The sequence below is a fragment of the Pteropus medius genome, unplaced genomic scaffold (genome assembly GCF_902729225.1).
Source record: "Pteropus medius unplaced genomic scaffold, Ma_sr-lr_union100, whole genome shotgun sequence".
Classification (NCBI taxonomy): Eukaryota; Metazoa; Chordata; class Mammalia; order Chiroptera; family Pteropodidae; genus Pteropus; species Pteropus medius.
Genome location: NW_024349796.1, coordinates 13,485,349 through 13,506,872, shown reverse-complemented (window position 1 = coordinate 13,506,872; position 21,524 = coordinate 13,485,349). Strand labels below are relative to the sequence as shown.

At 48.4% G+C, this 21,524-nt stretch overlaps 1 protein-coding gene across 2 annotated transcripts in view; it reads right to left on the bottom strand.

Annotated features, from left to right (window-relative positions):
• The window catches only part of TGFB2 (transforming growth factor beta 2), a 72,057-nt gene that overhangs the window by 44,770 nt on the left and 5,763 nt on the right, over positions 1-21,524 (bottom strand). The window contains exon 2 of one of the 2 annotated variants that reach the window (XM_039883382.1): positions 12,860-12,943. The exons of the other annotated variant lie outside the window; for it this stretch is intronic. Within the exon in view, the coding sequence (XP_039739316.1) occupies positions 12,860-12,943 (84 nt within the window). The remainder of the gene's footprint in view (positions 1-12,859; positions 12,944-21,524) is intronic. 2 annotated transcript variants of the gene reach the window in all.

Here is a 21,524-nt window from a genome sequence, read left to right as displayed (position 1 = left end):
GAAAGAAAGAAAGAAAGAAAGAAAGAAAAGAAAGAACGAACGAACGAACAAACGGACAGCAAGCTATCTAAAAAGAGCTTGGCGTGCTGACAGATCTTTTCAGTTTGGACCCTCAGGTGTATATGCGCACATCAGTTTCCGATATAGAAATGGTTTATATATTCTAGGCCAGGTACACTCTACTTCCAGAGTGGACTGCTTTTCTCCCAAACAAACAGACCTAGGCAAGTTTATTCTGCAGTCTGTGTCCTTAAACAGCACACCACATCGCTGCTTTTTGTTGTCACATAATTGGCGACGGACGTGAGCTTCCAGTTAATGGGAGTGAGGAATGATGACAGAGGCAGCTATGGGGGTGGGTGCCCCGGCTGTACCACTTCATAGCTCTTGATCTGTGTCTTGTTTTTTTAATGCATGAAATGTAGAAAATAACACCTATCTATGATTGCCAGCATCGATGAATCAATATCTCTAACGAGCTGAAAATAGTACCTGGAGTATACGAAGCACTATAGAAGTAGAAGTAATTCAAATTATTATTACTGTCACCGTTATCGTATTAGTGAGCAAACACCAAGTATGAATAACAGAAACTAGATATAGGTCCTTAGCTAAGGGAAACTTGTTCCTTAAGTTGAGTAAAAGAAGCTAAATGCAATTGGACTCATTTAGGCCCACCTTGCTCCATTAACTAAAAGCAAGTAGCAAAAAATAATAAAATTAGATGCTATCATAGCTAGTGACTTAAGCGTCGTTGGTTTTCACGGATTCAAATGTCAGAACGGAACTGCTCTCTGCCATTCGAACAGAAAAAGGATATCGTTTTCAACTGGCTTCATCTTACCTTCTGGATATCTACCCTTAGAACTTTCAAATAAAGCCTTTCCACAAAGGCAACTTCGAGAGAAAAAGATGAAAGATGCCGGCTTCCAGCATTAGGGAGGAACAAGGAAAGGCTCAACATTTTCCTAAGAAGAAAGAAAACAGAGCACGCTCTCGTGGTCTGCTTTTACAATTAAGGGTAACCGTGAGGCCAGATTTCCCCTGTGGATGACAGAGGTCATGTTTCAGGGATGCTGGGATGACAGCTAGAGGGGGCAGGCAGACGCCCTCTGGCCTGGGACGCTGCTGCTCCCGGGGGTAACAGCCACGGCCCCAAACAAAGCGATGGAAGGCCGTCTCTGCCCTTTCACACCTGTTTCTCACCCGCCTTTTCTCCCCTTGCCCTCCGTCCTTCCCACCGCTCCCTGCGAGCTCACAGCTCACAATGCACCCTCAGATCCCTTCTGTGTAAGGAAAAGACAGAAAATGCACTCAAACATACAGAATGAATTAAAACTCAAGAAGTGGTGGCTGATGGCGGCGGGGTTGGGGGTGGGGGGAGCATCATCTCTGGGTTCCTCGCACAGAGGCTGCAGGAAGAAGCCTGAGTTACAGCCGCGAGAGAGAGGAAGAAACTGGTCCTTTTGCCCGGTACGGCCTTCCGGGCCTCAGACTGCATCCTTAGGTGGCATCTACTCTGCAGAGCCATGACACGGGGCAGCCACCCACGGGACAGGACAGGGCTGGCTTCCCGGGGCTCAAGAGCGGGGCCAGCGATATGGCCCGGGGGGCCCGCTGCCAGCTCGAGAGCAAGACCTCTGCCTTCGGTGCTTGAAGACACTTAAGCCTCCCTGGACATCGAGCATGTTAGGGGGAGGCAGCGCTGACCTGAAGGAATCGCGCTGATCTGCGGGGAGCGGGTGGGGAGGGATGGCCTGCGCTTAACCGCATTTCACTGTTTTGTTTTTTTTTTTTATTGATCGTCGGTGTACCGAGAGAGATGTGACTCAGTCGCACCATATCCGAAGCCACGTAAGGCGCTGGGTTCTAACGGAATTTCAATGTATGCAGACGTCAAGGACCGTACGCCACGAGATGTGAAAACTGCGCCATTAATTCGCATAGACGTCACTCACGGCCGTCCTCCAAGGCCTGGGAAAGAGGCTGATTTTCCTATTTCCCCTTCCCCTCCCCCGCAAGGCTGTGGCTGCAGCTCCAGGTGGTTAGGGACTGGTGGTTAAAAGCTGGTTTCATTAATCGACCACCTTGCCTTTGAGCCCCCACTGCCCTTTGCTTGTAAATATCGTTCAGGTATTTTTTTTTTTTATTATTCTGCTTTGTGTGGGGTAGTTCATTTACGAACTGGTCCCTGCAAATAGGCTGCAAGCTACTTGAAGTCAAGGATCACGTACTAACAACAATAAAAAGAAAAACAAAACTGTACTACTTAGTTTTGAGGGGCATGCTGTCAGGTACATACCCATCCTAGTGGAAGATAAGAAACGGAGGCTTAGAAAGGCCACCTGCCCAGTCCGATGTTATGTAACTTGAGGTCGTGGGGAGGGGCCGCTTGCACCCGCGTGTGTGGTCCCGGTGACTTCCTCTGAGCTGTCTGTGCTGCCTCTCTCGGGAGCAGCTCCATCCCCAGGCACCTCATTTTTTTATCCACCTGTCTGATTCAGGGGCTAAGCCCTCCAGGCTGTACATGCTCAGCGAATACTGATTAAATTAAACTGAATAAAACAAAACTTTCCCACATCATTGTTTTCCAGAGACAATCCAGGCGGGGCTTAAAGTGAAACAGGGCACAGAGATGTCCGGCTCCGTTGTCGAAAGTGACTAACGCACATCATCGCGTTAGGCGAGTTCTGAGAACTTCCTGATGAGACAGAAGCATATCATTCTGCCTTATTTACTTCTACTAATTTTGGAACCATATCTGATATCATTTTCCTCTTACAGAAATGGGTACCACTTTTAATTCCGCCCCCTTAGACTTTTAAGAAACATCACTTGCTTTTCTCAGTGTAGGCCAACTTGATATTTAAAACGTGGGGTGAAATTTCTGGCTTCCCTGTGGTTTCCAAAAATAGGAAAACAAAAAAGTTAAAGGCTTCACTAATCACCTTTAACTGAATACATGAATGAATGAATGAATGAATGAACGAATAACAGTTTATTCAGCCCCCACCATATGCAAGCCATTTTTATGTTAGATAATTGCTTTTTTTAAAGTACCATTAAGAAGTAAATTTTCAAAAATTCATTCTCATCTTAGAGAAAAGTGAGTTTCAGAGAAGGCAGCTGACTTGCCCGATGTCACCCAGCCAGAATTTTGCCCAGGTCCGCTTGATGCAAAGCCTGTATTTACTTTCTACTATATCACAGACTAATTGTCACACTCGGAGTCATCTTTGGCCCGTGCGTGAGTCACTTTCTTGGCTTATCGATAGTAGGTTGGGATCAAAAAAACCAAATGTTGACATCTTCACAACGTTTAAAGGCAGGGACCACCGTCTGCTGTAACAAAGCAAGAGCAACACAGAGGCCCATTATACGAACCCGTCTGTCTAGACAGATGACTAAACAGGGGTCTCTCCAGGGTTAGACTTGAATTTCCTCTGTTCAGCCTGTTGGATATTTAGTAATAAAAAAAATAAATTGCTTGAAGGCTGTAGCGCCAACCCAACTCCTCCTACAGTACCCGGAGAATAGTTTCAAAGTCGTTTTGGTGCGGCCTGCCTGCGTGAAAGTTTCAAGCAGCAATCGGATTGAAACAAGGAGAGTCTTAAAAATACTTGGGTCATCTGGCTAAGGACTCAGCGCCGCAGGCCTGACTGTCCCTTCATAACTCCAGTGACAGCAGCTTGAACTCACAGAGGGATCGGTGTCTAAGCCAGGTGTCCCTACTGGCCTCTCCATGGCAAGCACGGGTCAGAGCTGGCCTTCTCCGCTTTCACACGGGCCGGCAAGTGGCTTCTCTCTCGGTCCGCGTGTGCCCTGGGAATCTCTGAACTTTTTCTAACTTATCACATGGAAAATGCTACTGAGGGTGAAGAAAAAGACAGTAGCCGTTCGTCGAGGCTGGGATTTAGAGGCAGAGGCTGGCGATGATAAGATTTTTTTTTTTTAAGTCTATTCACACTGCTATGCTTAGTATATATAATCACAGGTAGGCTCTTGGGGTTGGCTAACAGGTCACGTGGGCTGACAGAGAAACTGGGAATGTACCAATGGACTAAGACCTCTCTCATTTCCCAAAAAGTCCTTAGCAATACGCGAAGCGCTTTTTCTATTATGGTCCTTATTCGCAAAATTCATTCGCTCCCTTGTTTAACGAATATTTACCGGGGGCCTCAATCTGCAACATTTCTTCCTATGCATGGGCATAGACAGGACTGCCGGGAGCCGAAGATGGAATTTCCTAGGGTTTCATCAGGATTTTACATTGCACGCTGCGATGATCACCCAGTCTGGACCGGTGAGGGTGCGCAAGACTTCACATGCGTTCGTCAAAGAAACCATTGTCATCCCTCGGATGGGAAGCACAGAGACGGACGAAGGGCAGAAGCCACTGCCTAATCCCAACACCACAGTCCAAGCCTTTGGCTTCTGCCGCCCACCTGGAACCTTCGTAGGTTCGTCGGCGAGAAATGCTGGATTTAAAGAAAAAACCAAAGACATCCAAAGCTATCTTTTTTCCCCCTTTTCAGAAAAGAAGGGGTTCCTCGCAACACAGGTGCGCATGATTCTCACTCAGTGGATTCTCCTTTCCCGAAGTCTCGTCCCTTCATCTAGAACCTTCTCATTTCTATCGAAGTTTATCATCTTAGGGGAGGGATTGGTAGGATGAGTCTCGGAATCGGACACCAAGTTCAAGTCCTGGCTCTGCCATTTATTATCCTTTGGCTGTGGGAAATTCATATGATGTCTGTAAGCTTGGTTTCCTTATCTATAAAACTGAGACCAGTAACAGTATTGTCTTAAAGAGAAAATATGCACATTAGCATGGTGCCTAATTGGTACTCAACAACCGATGGCCATCACTATCATTATTACTCATTCATCTTGTTATTTCTAAAGACAGAATCCATCCTCTTCACCTATCAATACCCCCAGCCAAATACAGGACTTTTGTCTTCATGCAGAAATTCACCTATATTACAACATGGATCGCCTGACAGAAAATAGCTATGTAAACTCTCAAAACGGAGATTCTCAACTCTGGCTGCACATTAGAATCACCCAGGGAGCTTCTTAAAACTAAAGATGCCAGTTCCTAGCCCAGACGAACCGAGTCAGAATTTCTGGAGGCGGACCCCAGGCTCGAGCAGACGTTAGCTGCGCCCCCGCCCCAGGTGATTCTGATCTACAGTGAGGCTGGGAACCTGTGGGCCGGAGCTAAGCACAGAAACCACAGCCCTGACCGTCAGCGCTTCCACCGAGAGACCCCAGGGCTTTGATATCTGACAACCAAGTTCAAGTTTTTGCCAGGGTCCCAGCCTACCTCACAGGTTAGCTGTTCTCGGTGCTCCACCTGCTTAGTTTCTGAAAAACCGTCTGCTCTCGCCCTAACGATAACACTCGAGTACACAATCCCCGAAGGCGCAGTGGCCACAGTTCCCCAGGGAGCTGCCCCCCTTGCTCTCCTCCATATGGACGAGGTAAGTAGCAGGCCTGAGATAACAAGCAACACGGCCCAGGAAAATAAAGAAGCAACCCCTGCTGTGAATGCAAATACACACGAGTCAGCTCCACTGCAAAGCAAAGATACAGTCCAACCGAAGATTAGAAAAATATGGTCTGACCATTTCGATTTCAGAAGGATCCAAAACCAATTTAGACTCCAGCGGGTGGACAGAGTTCACGTTCGGCAGACAGCTCCAACAGCTGCATCATACACACAACAGGGCAATTCAGAAATACAGATGTCCGGCCATGTGCAAAACAATGCTTTCATTTTTTTCTGCTCTTTCCCACCGCTGACCCCAAGAGCGAGATGGAAAAACTCAGCATCTGCTGCCACTAAGAATGGGCTGTGGGGATGATTATAAACTCGCAATCACGAAGCTACCTAAGCACATCGGGGGCGGTCAGTGCACATGGATGGCTGTCACTGGCTGAGAGTCACACGGGAGACGCCCCATGCCAGGCAGGGTTACTCTGCAGTTTGCTCGCTGGGCAGAGCTGGGAGGCGTGTGAGTCTAAGCAATCTACTGATAGGTTAAGCACTACAGCAAACTGAGCCTGGATCCCTGCTTGCGGACGACATCTACCAGCTCCTGCTGGGCATGTCAGGGTGACGTGGCAATCCGAGACCCTAAGGCTAAGGGATGTCGCCGCACGTTTTGGAGGTAAGTGTGTGTTCCAGAGTTTCCCTGACATACAAAAATTTTACACAACGCATCAGGACTTGCTTCAGAAACCTAGTGCCACCAACTGTGCCTTTTACACCAGGCGAACCTGCCTCAGTTGGAGGGACGAGTCATAAGTAAAAACGGAGAATGACATTTATGTCTGTCTTATAAAGTCAACCTACTAATTATTCAGGAAGCACGCATTATAAAGCTGCTCCTAATTCCACAGATAAAGCCATAGTGTGGATTCAATCATGTCACACCCAGAAAGCGGTCGGTCCCCTCTCATCTGCGGAAAATACGTTCCGAGACCCCCGGTGGATGCCTGAAACCACAGATGGTCCCAAATTCTCTCTCTATTTTTTCTCATACATACATGCCTCTGATAAACTCTAATTTATAAATTAAGCACGATAAAACGTCAACAACAATAACAGCACAATAAGACTATTCTAACCATATACTGTAATTAAAGTCATGTGGTCTCTCTCTCAAAATATCTTACTGTACTGTGCTCACCTGTTCACTCAAAGGAAGCTCTTTATGGCTCCCCCTTCGGCATCCCCAAATTCCCAGTATCGTGACTCTTGCCCTTTGGGGCCATTAGGAAATAAAACAAGGGTGACTTGAACACAAGCACCGAGATATCGTGATGGTCGATCTGGTAACAGCTGCTGAGTCACTACGGGGCGGGGAGCGTCTACAGTGTGGAGACACTGGACAGAGGGGTGATTCACGTCACGGGCAAGACAGCGAAGCACTGCAGGCTTCTATCCTCAGGGATCCCCGCTTGGATCCTGTGCCCCACTTCCTGTGCTCGTGGCATCAGGTTTGGCCAGTGGAACGTGGTCGGGGCAGCTGCCACATCTCATGGTCTGGCCATGGGGTCGACACGCCCGGGTTAGAGGTTAGTCCCTCAGCTGGGGTCTAGGAAGGAAGATGCCCCAGCCGACCCCCAGATCCATATAATATGAGTGAGAGATCGATCTTTGTGATATTCCATTAAGATGAAGAAAAAAGCTCTACACGGTGACTTCGAGCTTATAAAATAATACCATATTCTACAGAGTCCCATTATACCATAACACATCATGGCATGATGGATTTTATATGCAACAGGTCAATTATGTCTTCTGAATGTATCTATTTTGAATAACTAATACTCGATATAACAATTGAGCCCTATTTCAAAGTGGGTCTCCTGTAGAAACACATCAGTGTTTTCAAAGACCACACTAAGTGCTTCTGCTGTTTCACGGTTCCTCAGGATGGCAGGAACCATGCAGGCTCGCAAGGGAAGAAAACAACACGAAAGGGTAAATGCCTCCTCCCAGAAAACATAAGCAGCCTATTGCTGCTTGCTGAGCGCAAAACTGTAATGTTAAAGGCCAGCTTTCGAGTAGCAAATATCACCTCCTCCAAGAAGGCTTCCTTGACTTCTCTAGACCAAGATCAACTATTTTCCTTCTGACCTCTCAGAGCCCTTCCTTATAATCGATCACATGGTGCTGGCTTCTTGGTTTTGCTTGGTTAGTTTGGTCTGCCTGACTTTCTCATCAAGTCACAGGCTCCTGAAGACAGGGTCTGTGCTACACTCTACGATCGGCAGACCTGGCATAGCACCTGGCACACGGTGCTGCAGACTCAATAGATATTTCTTGTACAGACGGATGAAGGAATAAGATTGACACCCCAGTGTAAAACCTTGATGTTCAAAACTTAAAAATTAGAAAGCAAACTCAAGTCCAACAGACATGCTTTTTGACTGATAAGAGACATAGTTTCACAAATTCCTTGGCTCACGGCCTCATTTCAGAGTTTAGGCAAAGGCACTGGGCAGAGCTGGACAGATCCACAGACCTTCCTAAGCCAGAGTCTCCGCTTCGCACGGGGACAGGTAATGTGTCATTCTCCTAGGCCAGTGTGTGGTCGGTCACCTATGAGTTTAGTGCTATGTGTCCCTGGCCACTGAGGCGAAGATGTCTGTGACCAGGCATCACAGTGAGTACGAACTCCAATAACTATCATTCCACACGTGTCGGCATGAGATGGGAGACTCAAGAAGTTATTTTCATGCACAGAATGGTGCAAAGATTCCTTCTTTCCAGAAAGGAGGAGGATGGGTTGCCAATGACTCAGGAATATTGCTAAGGACAATTAACACACACACACACACACACACACACACACACACACCCATATTCTATACACAGAAGCCACTGTAACCTGCCTATGACATTATTTGTTAAAGCAAGAACTCAGAGCAAGGGAGGTCCGTCTGAAGGTCTCTAGGTGTGGGGCAGCGTTGCCTGGATACACAGCTGCATAAAGTGTCACTCCGGTGCGTTACGAAGAGTCCTCGCTGGGGTTTTGCTCCTGCCTTGGTCACCCCGTGCACTATTCTCAACTTAACAGCCACTGGCACCCCTTGGCTAAGACCATCCTTCTCTCCACTGTAGTCAGAGGAACCCCCAGACTTTATAACGGCTTCTAAGGCCCTACGTGACCTTCCTGTCATGATCTTTCCAATCTCATCTCCCAGGACACTTCGGATAATCCTTGAATCCGTCAGGAGCAGCACCGTCTGTCCCCTCTGCCAGCAACACTCTTTCGCAGATAGCCTCGGGCTGTTCTCTGCCCTCTTCCAAGTCTCTGCTTTAATGCCACCCTCGTCACGAGCCCTCCCATGCCAGCTTATTTAAAACTGCAGCTCATCCCCCCATCCCTAAGCCTGCTCGACTTTTCTCCCCTCTAACATTTATCGACTTCTACCATTCTTAATCTTTTTAATTAATCGTCTGTCTTCCTCCTCCAGAAGGGGAAGCTCCCAAGGGCAAAGTGTTTTTTGCTGCTTTATTCCCTGATGGGATCCCCGGTGCCCAGATCAGTGCCTGACGCAGAGCAGGCACTCAACAGACACTGTTGCGTGATCTATCGTGAGAACGTCGTCTCTTTACCTTTGCCTTGCCATGACCTCTGCGCACACTTGACATCTACCCTAAATATATCTGGATTGGTAGTTAACGCTGAGATCTTTTCATCGAAGGGGCTTGTTGGGAAGCAGAATTAATACTACCAGTCATTCTGTTGACACTTCGGCAGTCACGTGGACTGCTCATTGACACATGCCACGTAGAAGTGGATATTTCTCTAACCATTTGATGGCCAAAACCAGCACAGGAGTTGTGGGATGCCCACACTGTATGGCTTGCTCAAAATAGTGGGTGGTTCCAAAATAACTTGAGAATAACAGGGGGTATTACACAGAGAAAGAGCAAGTGATTTATCATTAAGTCTTCCCTTGAGTCCTGAGTCATATGTTCACCTGCTCTAAGGCCCTGGTTGAGAAAAACAGTTTGGAAAGAGAAAGCCACAGTCCCTCGAAGCTGAGCTGGGCTGAGAGTGGAGTTTACATTCCGCTGCTGGCGAGACCCTTCCCCCTGGAACGTCCCAGACCGGGATCCGGGCCGTGGCTCTGACCAAACCCCACCCTGGGGAATCAAACCTTCCACACTGACTTACGCGTGCGAGAACATCCGCCCCTTAGATGTTACACACGAGCTCTGAACACCCCGTTCTCGCCCCAGCAGCACCCCGTGGGAAGCCCTTGAGAGGAGGAATTCACTCCCACACGCGACCTCCGAACGAGGCATCTGGCCCCCTCTCCGAGTGATTAACTTACTTCCTAGCACACTCCTCGTCCCTCTGTGGCGAAGAGTGGGCAGGGGGCATGTGCCATGCATGTGACTGACAAGCCTACTGCATTTGGGAACGCGGACAGTGCCGAGGGAAAACTTGGTTGTGCTGTGAATTCAGGGGCCCACGCCTGCAGGGCCCCCCGATCAAACAGAGGCCCGGCCGGGCCCGCAGCGCTCCGTGCCAGGGTCTGCGAGGAGACAGGCCTGCGCCGGCAGCGCGTCCACTGTCGGGGCGGCGGCAAACTCTGGTGGCATCAGAAGCACCTGCAGAGCCACCTAACTGTGCAGATTCCTCCGCTCCACCCGGCCCACCATCCTGCCCTGCGGCTCTGAGACAGGCCAGTGAATCTGCTTTCGAGGACAGCTCGGGAGACATGAACGTAGACCGCACTTCGAGAAGCACCGTCTTTAAATCTTAACCAAACTGCTTAAAAGCCTCTTGCTCAGTAAACACTTTGAAAAAGAAAAACAAAAAACCAAAAACCCGGAATTCGCCTTCATGAATCTGAATCTATTCATTCACAGACAGACCATCTCTGCTGCTTATCTTCCAGATTCTTCTATCTTATCGGGCAGACTAATCTCACCTCAACCAACATTTGGGGGATAATCAATTTAAAAAGAGAAGAATGATTTGGCAGCCGCATGGCCTGTGAGGAGCAGGAATTATTTCACCCTCCAAGGGGTTTCATTTCAAGCTGAGGAAGCCTCAGACTGCCCGTCCAGGGATCAGTGTTCGCACACGCGGGTGACAACTACGCCCAGGACACAGTGTGACCGGGCAGAGCAGGAGGCGCCGCGGGCCCCGCGCTGCCTCCGGCCGCTCCCAGCATCTCTCTCTGGAATGGAGAGGCGGTTCACACAAGGTGACAGGGATGGCCCTCGAGCTGCTTGGCACGGGCCGGTCTCCACTTAACGAGTGTTCAGAATCACACTCAGCATGGAGAAACTCACCCTGACCCTGGCCGCCGGCCGCCTGGCACCTGCTCACTTACATTTTTACCCAATTACTATTTCTAAGAACAGAGACCAAAAAAAAAAAAAAAACAAAACACACAACAACAACAAAAACAATGCAGAGCCCCACTGCTTAGCACTCTTGCATGGCAGGTCTGAGGGGGGGGTCCCTAGTTTTCCCACCGGCCCGGAAGCCACGGCGGATGCAGGAGTCCCCCCCCGCCCCCCACAATCCGGGAACCTGGGTGCAGCTTCCCCTAACCCCTCCACACCCTCGCAGACACTCCTGGTTCTCCCAGACTCGCTGGGGACAGGGTGCGTTTCCAGTGTTTTTTTCACGAAAGGAAGAGGGGAGTTTGCAAGCCATGAAATAACCCAAATAACCCCCAGCGAGAAAGGAAACAGGGCAAATGACCAAGGATGGCCTCTCGATGTGTTTCTGCGGGCGGAAAAGACGAAACGGAAATTCATCCGAAGTCGTAGGCAAGAAAATGACAAAACTCAGGGGATGAGACTCCGAAGAGGGCACGGAAGGAAGGCAAAAATAAAGTCTGGGGTCTCTACGGCGGAGAGCCTGGAGGCCAGACTAGAGTTCAGATTCTGGCTCTGCACCGGCTCGCTCGATGAGCAAGGGCGGGGCGTCTACCTCTCCAAGCCACGGCTTCCTGACAGCTGGGGACCATCACCCCGGCCCTTCCCAACGCCCAGCACGGGGAGGATGACGATGCTGTCCTAAGTCCCACGGACATAAGGGCCATTTTCCTTCTCTCACGCCCTTCCCTTTTCCCAAAAAGCTGGTGGGGAAAAACATCAGACAGTTAACTCCTTATTCAATACAGTGAAATAGTACACATTTAGAGACTGAATAACTTTAAAAGCATCGATGAAACCTTTCATTTTTTTTTTTTTTTAATTCACATGGCAGCTTCTAGCCACTCTGAGGCTTTCTGTACTAAAATAATATATATTCTCAATAGAATCAGTTCCTTCTGAGGAAACCCCAGCTCAGGCCACTGGATATAAGCCATTCTATTCCTTGATTCCTAAGAAGCAAGGTTAGGCATGATAAATTGCAGAGTAGGTCATGCCAGTAAACCAGACATCTATCTGGGTAATGAAAACATTTATTTCTGTACGTATCCGGGACCTCTGCCCACATTTAGCATCAATATAATCCACCTTCTCCAGGCCTCACAAACTCAGAGCGAACCAATGTGGGGATTGTGAGCCCACTCCCCCCTTCCCTGAGCATGATCGGGGGCAGCCCGGACCCCGGAGTCCTTGAGTGTCGGGGTCACCGAGACCTATTGTTTGTTGTGGTCTCATTGCTCGGCATATAAGAGACACTCAGTAAAAGCCAGCTGAATTGATTCATATTCCAAGTCGGAAAGGAATGAGACCTCTGGCTTCGGCAGCCCCCGGCCTGACACGTGGCACTGGCTCTGAGTGTCAGGGCTAAGCGGTTGGGGTGAGTGGCACGTTCCCAGGTCCAGTCGGCTGGAGCCTTGACCCATGACAATCCATTCTTAGAAACGGCAACATGAAGGTCACAAATAACAGCATCTGCGCTCCTCTCCCACGGGCTTCCCTCGAGAATGTCAAAGGAGAAAAGAAAAAAAAGTCTCCTCCTTCATGGAGCAACTGCTATGTGCCAGGAATCAGGAAACAGATACAAATAAGGTACCAAAAAAGGACCCTCGACATTCTGGCCCACGTGATTTGACCTCCAGAGGGTGACCTCCTTAGGGTCAGGAGGTTACTATTTCAAATCATTCTGGGACCCCTGGAACACCCATCTCATGTACCCCACAACCCGTCCCTTGATATACTGCAATCGAGTCATCGTATGACTTCGAAGCTGTTCCTGAGTGTCTCGTATAAACACTGACTCAAAAATCTGGGGGCACAAGGCTGCATGTCAGCATTCTACGTGGCCTCGGACAGGTTCCCCACAGGAGACAGACACTACAGAGAAACTCGATATCGCTATGTCAAACGAGGTATAAAGCAGACGAGCGTACTCACCAAGGCGCCCACAGAGCACCTGGGACTGTCTGGAGCACAAGCTGCCCACTGAGCCAGAGGGTGTTGTGACAACTGGGCAGACAGCTAGGAGTTTCAAAAAGCACAGTCATTAGCTATTTTACTGATGAGATGCCTTGCACAGAGCTATACAAAGATCCAAAGTAGCAGAGGGACTCACCGAATCTACTTATCATTCCCCCAGAAATCTAAGGTCTCTGCTCCTCGGGGCCAGGGGATAACACCCTAAAAACCTATGGGGGACCCTGGATCCCGGTCCCAGATCTGCTGTCATCCCTTAACCAGCCATCAGGCTCCTGAATCCAGTTTTCCCTTTAATGCGCTCTAGTGCTAAAATAACTGGACAATTTGTAACAATTTGTAAAAATGTTAAAATAAATACGTTGACTTCTATTAGAGATGAGTAGGGAAGGCCTTGACCTCTTTTGACGAAAGGCAGCCTACCTATTAAGAATAAAACTCCTTTTTTCATTTGGTTGGCCTAGATTTCAGTTTTCCTAAAGCTACCTGTCACCAGTTCTCACCCGCACATGAAAACTCCTTCTCGAATGAGTCGAAAATGCAAGCGTCTATTGGTCTGGGGTTCCTTAGCTACAGTTGAAACATCTAGGGCTCCCTGGGATGTGTTGAACGTATCCTCCATGACAGTTAAAACACCCTGAAATTTTGAACTTCGCTTTCTTTAAAGTAACAGCACCTAGATCTTGAATACTGCCCACGGTATTCTTATTCAAAGGACATCGAAAGTTGAAAAGCAAGCATTGCTAAGCGTTCAAAGGCTGGCCTATCTGTGGTAGACTCAATCGTACACATAGGATTTTTGCAGATGTAGCTGAAACCCTTGCTCTGTCATTGGTTTGCTGTGAACCTTCAGAAAAGTCCCTTGATTTACACAGGCCTCTGTTTCTACAAGATGAAGCAGACCTAATGCTGCCCCCGAAGGTCTTCATAAGATTGAAATGAGATGATGTCGTTTAAAAAGACTGACAAATAAAAGGTAATCAAGTACTGTAGTAACATCAGTTACGTAACGTATTGGACAGACGGATCTCGAACTGCCTTCCACGGGTTTACAATCCATACACCTTTCATTCACTTAGGTCGTATCTTCTAGAAGCATCCCTGTTACTATTCAGACCTGACCTGGCTTGAAAATTTCTTTTGACAAACAACGACGAACGGCCTTATGGATTCCTCTCTCATTTTTTTCCATTCGTGCCATTTTATCTCTCAATTTTCAAATAGATAGGGAAGATTTTTTTCCATATCCTATAGCTTACCATCGCCAGCACTGAGCTCGCTAATGAGACCCCGGTGACAAATGTTCAAACTTGTGTGGCTTACGCCTCCCAGTCGGAACCCTCTTGAACTGAGACATGGGAGAGTGGATGGCCCGCAGAGCAGGGAAGGGCCCACACCCGGCTTTCTGAGACATGCTGCTATCATGTTGCCACCATATGCTGTTACCAGCTGACATCTGCTCACATATGTTCTCACCAATAAGCAACCATGTTGTTTATTTTCAGAGCTTTCTCCACCGTCTTAAAGGGAGAAAATTCCCTCAGATAACCAGTCGGCAAAGACGGGAAGCTACACTGGGCGTAAACGGTTTGTCCCGAGATTAGCGAGTCAAACCATCTTCTCGCTCATATCTGACCTCTGAAAGGAGATGCCGTAAGTTATCTTCAGGAGGGAAAAAAAAAAAATCAAAGAATATCACCAGAGAAAGGCAGAGCGGCACACGGCAGAAGTCCCCTGGTTAGCAACGCTTTGTCTTCAAGCTGTGGCCCTCTGCGTTTCTTTGGGGGGGATTTACATCCTTTTCCTGGGGAACAGCACCTTCTTCAGGCCGGTGGGTGTCGTGTAGAAGAGGGACAGTTCTGTCAACAGGATCCAGATCCTTGAACTTGCCCCAGGTCACCGAGCTCACCCAGGTCAAAGCAAGTCTGTGCAGGAGTGAGGGCAGGTGACGGCTGTCATGGGCAGCTCCCCACAAGCAGCCCTCAAGTGTGAGCCTTTGGCTGTGTTTTCACGCTGCGGCAGAGCTGCAGTACAGGAACCCTGTCTTTCCCTTCCTTCCTGTTTGTCGTTCTTGTTTGTTTATTTGTTTTTAAGCCGGGCCCATGGACAGGATGCACTGGTGCTGATCCAGTGCCTCAGAAGTGAAAACCGTGAATCGGATGCAGATAGAAGTGATGCTGAGAGTGATCATCTAAGTCAAAGAAAGCTACTCTTCGTTTTTAAAAAAAAAAAATCTATTTTCAATAACCTTTATGATTGAAGTGGCCTGATGGTATGGATACACTTTGTCAGGTCAATGAGGCTTCGGGTATACGTGAAATGCTTTTTAAAATGCAAAACCCTAGGGAAAATGTAAGGCGTTAATAGTCTTAGAGCAATAATACTCTCTAGCAGTACTCAGGTGCTCACTAATGCTTCATGGAAGACTATGGCTCGCTTAAGTCATAAGACAGAAACAGGACTGGAATTAAAATTGTGCATGGGCAATTTATAAAATAACTGAAAGTCAAAGCTAACTACAAAAATGTTAGGGTTCACTTCTGCCTGTGATGACACAGCTAAGAAATAAAGCAATACAACAAAAATGCTTACTGTTTTCAGAGTGTGATTCTGAACTACCTGCCTGAGAATCGATCGCCTGGATGTCTTGTCAAGATGTGGGTTTCTGGAGCCCACCTTAAAACAACTGAATCATAATCTGGATGCAGGGGAGAGGGCAGATGTTTGGGAATCTGCGTTTACAATACGCACTACAGGTGATCCTTCTGCTTGGTAAAATTCGAGACTTACAAAGGCCTTTTACAAAATCTCATCTGACCTCAAAACGGCCCAGCCAAGTGGATCAAGAAAACATGATCCCCTCACAAGGGTTATTTGTTCCAGTAAGTAGTGGTTTTGTGCAGTGTGAAAGCGTCTCTGAGAAAGAGATAAAGCCATTCTTGCTGCATTGGTATCTTAAGCAGAATTAAACGTTGTTAAGAATGCTCCCTAAACTCCACGACAAATTAATTCCCTCTCTCAGCCCCTCCCAAACCCTCACACAAACGTCGCTTGTGATGACAGCTGCTCCATAAGCGGGTCCTAGCGTTTCTTCCCAACACTAGACTGCAATGAATTTTTACTCTACTTCGAGAATTCTCAGCAAATTCTGAAAAGGGGCAAACGGCTGATCCCAAATGTACAATGGGGTACGCTTGGGGTCGGCTTGGCTCAAGACCCTCCTTCTAGAATCTGCGTCCTACTGCCAAAAAAACTAATGAATTCAGACATGACTCTATAGACACAGTTTTCCTACTGATGGTGATATTTTCTGACAGTGGAATTCTTCTGAAATCTCTCTCTCCCTCTAAGACACACTAGCACAAGTCGCCTCATTCTGTGGAAGAGAAAAAGCACAAGATCGGGGGTGAAACAGTGGCCGCTGAGGACTTTGTCCTTAGGCCTGACCAGTCGGTGACTTCCGTTAACACACTTAACCACCTCAGGCTTAATCCTCTGAGTAGCTACAAGCGAATGACTAAAGTAGTGATCAAATCGACGTGACTTTTTAACAGACTTATCTAAGGGCGCGAGGGCTGCGTTCGAGCCTGAGGTGGTAGCCATAACTCAGCTTTGGTTCTACCTGGCTACTGTGGGGTAAAAGTCAGGTGTTCTCCCATCTCTGATTTCCCCTCCTTAATTCCCAAAGCCCCAACCGCCAAGCACTGGGCTTGCATGTGGAAACACCTCCCCACAGAAAACCGGGAGAGACCGCCAAGGAGACGGTCCCTTCCCCCAATCACCCATATTCCTTGGTCTGTGACTATTATTACAGTGGAACCAAAATAAGTCAGTCACCTTTTCTGGGGTTTCCAAGCAACTTAATTATAAAGAGTTTATGATAAAGAAATACAGCTTCGATGGTAAAGTCATCTGAGATGTCAAAGCGGAAGAGAAAATGAGATTAAGTCAAGGGAATAAATGACCAAATGAGAATAAAGCCACAATGGAGGGGAGGGGAGACCTGCTGCTGCTTGTGGCGTAGAGCGAATGATCCCTCATGGCTTTGGTCTCAGAAGCATTTATCGAATTACTAAACAACACTAAAATGAACCAAACCCTTAAAAACTGAGTCGTACTTCCCAGACAATCCCCATTTATGTTTGGGCAACGATGAATGGTCTAGTGCTCTTAAAACGCATCAGTAAACGCCGCCTTCTCTTTTAGATAGTGTTTCCTCGGAGATGTGCAAAGACCAGTGGACCTGTGGTCATTTCAGTGTCTTCCTCAAAAAACAAACTCTGCCTTCTCGTTCGCGAGATGAAGTGACAAATAAGGATGCTTACAAGCTAGTTATTTGTGAACCAGCTCGTCAAGACAGATGTGGGATTTGTCAGCGTGATGTGGGTTAGGTAGGAAAAGCCAAAACGAACAGAGCCAACGTCTAAGTCCCAACATTTTTCTCTTTCTTTCGTAAGCCTGGAAAGATGCTACGGTATTTCCTGAAACAAACAACCTCTCCCAGAAAAGAAGTCTTATGCTCGAACAGCTGCTCCGTGAACCTTCCTTTGGAAACACAGTGTCTCTTCTAAGGAATGGCCTGCCTCGCAGCTCCCAACACACAGGCCACAGGGACGGCCCGATGGGGGAGTGACCGCTCCCCCCGTGAACGGGGACATGTGGGACACGCTGGGGTGAGAACAAACAGCTGCCGGCGGAGGCCGGAGACGCATTCGAACTATTTTCAGAAGGTCTGGGCTCTGCCATATCCAGGACGCTTTTTCCATTTGCCTGAAGCTCCTCCCGTCTTGTGGTTAAAGGGACATCTAGGTCCCCGCTCCGGCTGGCTGGGCAGGACCGAATCCGAGTGCTCCTCTGAGAGAGCGAAGGGAAGGGCTTGGTCCCCGAAGAAGACCAGGCAGCACCGTGGGGGCTCCCCTGCCCTCCTCCTAACAGACGCTGAATCCCAGCACCTCAGTCTCTCTCAGACAGCATCGTGTCCTCACACCAGCGACGTGGTTTACTGGTCCACGCAGGCCCGGAGCGACCTCGCGCCGGGGACAGCCTGTGCTGCCAACCACCGACCCAGGCCCGGGGCGGCCTCTGCCCCCTGACGGCCCCTCTCAGGTTTTCGTTTCCTTCCTCAGACCCTCCGAGGTGACAGCTGACCACCCTCTTCCCCCTCTTCTCATCCATCCTCCTCTTCGAGGCTTCTACTCCCTCCTGTCATTCTGCTGCTAAAATCTTTTTCGAAATGAATGGCCTGACAGCTCAGAAACCGCCGTGACTGGGGCTTGTCGGCTGCCAAGGTGACCTGAGGTCTGTCCACGGCTCACCGCGGCGGCCCCGCCTGCCTCGGCCCGACTCCCGGCCTGGCTCCTTCCTCGACAGTCTCCTCCGGCGGAGGCGATGGGAGCCAGGGGTCCCGTGAGGATGGGCACCCCGGCCCAGAAGCACATCACACAGAAGCACCCTCGGGGCACGGGAGGCTTCTGGGAACGACACGCCCCTGCATCCTTTGCTGGCTTTCTGAGTTTATGGCCCACAAAGAGGAAGAGACGAGGGCTATGTGGCTCACAGGCACAGGCAGAGAGATCGGTTCAAATAATTTAAGGCTTTTCCTCCAAAAATGTATATACCTTTGAAACGACTGGTGACATCTTGAGATGCCTCCCAAAAAATCAAAATTGGAAATGAATGCATAGCAGGACATTCTGGCTGGGAGAAACACAGGACATGGGCTTCCTGCCTCGGGTCCCAGAGGTGGCTGTTACCAGCTGGCAGCTCTTAGAAGTTTTCCGAGGGCAGCGCTCAAGCCTCCACTTCACTTTCTTTGCGGATGCTTCTAGAACAGCACTCTGTTCTGTGCGCACGGATTCCCGCGCATGTAATTTCGCTGCTTTCGCATATTTTCCATATTTTACTGTCTCTAAAATCCCAATTCTCTGTTATCGTCAGTGGCACGTTATAATTCGTTGGCAACGCTATTTCTTTCTTGGCGGCATATAAAATAATGGCGCGTCTTAAAGTCAACGGCGTTTGCAATTCGGTGAATAACAGCTGCCTCGCAAAGCAGACCTACTAAGTGCAGGAAGCGACGTCACTAGGAGTTTCTTTGCTTATGGCAGCCTCAGTCCTTCGCAGTCTTAGGGAGTGGGCATTCTCTTCTTCATCTTTACACGTGACCCAACTGAGGTCAGGTTCAGTGAAGAGGCTTCCACCTGGTCACAAAGCCAATGATGGCAGAGCCAAGACCTGAATTCAGTGGGAAACAACTTAAATGTCAACGAGGAAGTTTTATAACTTGCACCGAGAGCCAAGTCACTAAGCGAAACACGATGACGTTTTAACAACTGCCGGAGCCTGGAGTCTGACTTCTTGTGTCTGATGCCACCTCTTCCCTTTCGGCTGCTGAGAGTCCTTTTTCTTGAGCCTCTGTCTTTTACTCACTGGGTCTGTGGCTCCACAGCCCGTCCTCACTGCACACCATCATCTCCCTTCCCAAATAAATACATTCTCCAAAAGAGAAAAGGTGAATCCCCTACCAATCAAATTTATCAAAACTTTTAGAAAGAAAAATGGTTGCAGGTAAAGGCCAGGCCCCCGACGTGTGGTAAATTACAATTTTTTTATATCAACCAAGGGCAAGGATAAAAGCTGAATGTGTTAGAGGCAAGAAGAAAAGACCCTTGGATGCAAGGGCTTCGAACTCCCAGAGCCTTCGGCGGTATTTCCTTTGGCGGGGAAGGAATTTAGAGCTTATGACCGTAATTCGTGGAAGGAGAGGACAGCCATCACTGTCCTATTCCACTTTGCGAAAGGCCGAGACACTCATGCTCTCCATTTCCTGGTCTCTATTTTAAGACCCCTATTACATGTGGTAACTGAAAGCCTTGCTGTCGATCACCGATAGAAACAGCTGTATCCATGTCTTCGGATGTCACAGGTAAATGCTGGCATGGACCTTACAGGGTTGCGCGTGAGGATTAAGCAAGTGCATCCCGTAAAATATGTAAAACGGTGCTTGGCGCATAGTAGGTACCCGGTGAAGGCGAGCTTTCATCACCGCCTTCATCACCGTCACTATCATCTGTAAAACTGGAAACGGGAAATGCGCAGTATGAGGAGCCTCATGTGGCCTTCGGCACAGTGCTGTGATCCACCAGACACGTCTCCCCTGGTCACGAAGGTAAGTGGATTTCATCTCTACACCTCTCCTGGTCCTGATGCTTTGAACTCACAGACCTGTCTTCGGGTGCTTCAATTTTATTCTCCAAAGGGAAATGTTCATTCATTTATTAAACCTTAGTACTGAGCGAATCCATGTGGCTAGTTGCTGTAAGAATGCAGATAAGGCTCAGGCGCTTCCTGATCTGGGGCAACTTCCAACCTAATGAAGACAGGTCGGAACACAGCCAGATTTGACCAGCAAGGAAAGAAAAGAGGCTGAGACGGAGGTGAGGGCCCGCATTGTGAGAGTCCAGAAGAAGAGCTAATTAAGCGTGACTAGGAAAATCGAGACGTTTTCGTATGGAGGTGGCATCTGACTAAACCTCGAAGAATGTTCAAAGGTGTGAAAAGATGGCCCTACAAGTGGAAGGAACAGCATAAACAAAGGCCGGGAGGCATGGAAATAATTGGCCCGTGCGGATAAAGGCAGAGACGTTGGCGAGGCCGGAGTACAGTTTCCATGCGGAGCTTTACTGAGAGGTGGGGTCCAGACCCTGAAAAGTCTCGGATGTTATCTGAGAAGTCTGAACTCTTACCTAAGAAGGCTAAATTCTCAAGCCCTTCTTAGACGAAGACGAGATAGTGCTGGACATGGGGGCTTCCCAGCCCCACACGTGGCCAAGGTCGCCTAAGAAAGAATCCAAGTGTTCAAAGGAAACAGATCCACTGAGTGGAACCTACAAGGAAAAGAATAAGCCCGAGGGCCCGAGACATCCTGGCTAGTGGGATTGGGTCCTACGGCAGCCATTTCTAATCTCAGTTTGATATCTCTAAAATCTCTCTTTCTAATATCTCTTATGATCAACGGCGCATCATAGCTGTCAGTGATATTTCTTTCTTAATGCCACCCAAACACTGGAGTATGGTAAAATCAACGGTGTTGGCGACTCAGTGACTAATAGCTGCCCTGCAAAGCTGGCCTGCTAAGTGCCAGAGGTAGAGCTAGGTGCTTCTCCACGCCCGTCGCCCTCGGCCCTCAGCCCTTTGCCATCCTAGAGAGTGGATATCTTCATTTTTACAAGTGGAGAAACTGAGGCCTGAGGCAGTGAAGGAAACCACCATCCATGCAGATATTCCAGAGTACTGAAGAACCAGAAAGAAATTCAGAGACCTGGGGAAGAGGTCAGGGGGCCGTTTTATGCGGAGTGAAGGCCACCAAGCCAACTCAGGAAGCAAGGCGGTGGCCACACCCACTTCTGGATATCAGAGGTCAGGAGCGAAGCAAAAGCGAAGGACAAAAAAAAGAACCCAGGTGTGGTCGCAGCTTGGCGAGAAACTCTCAAACCCCTAAACTAAGCCGTCCAAAAAAAACAAAAAAAAAAACCCTCACATGTTATTCAACTTAAAATACCTGAAGAACACGGAATTCCTAGGTTAAAAAAAAAAAATCGTTGTTTAAAGAATATTGAAAAACAAA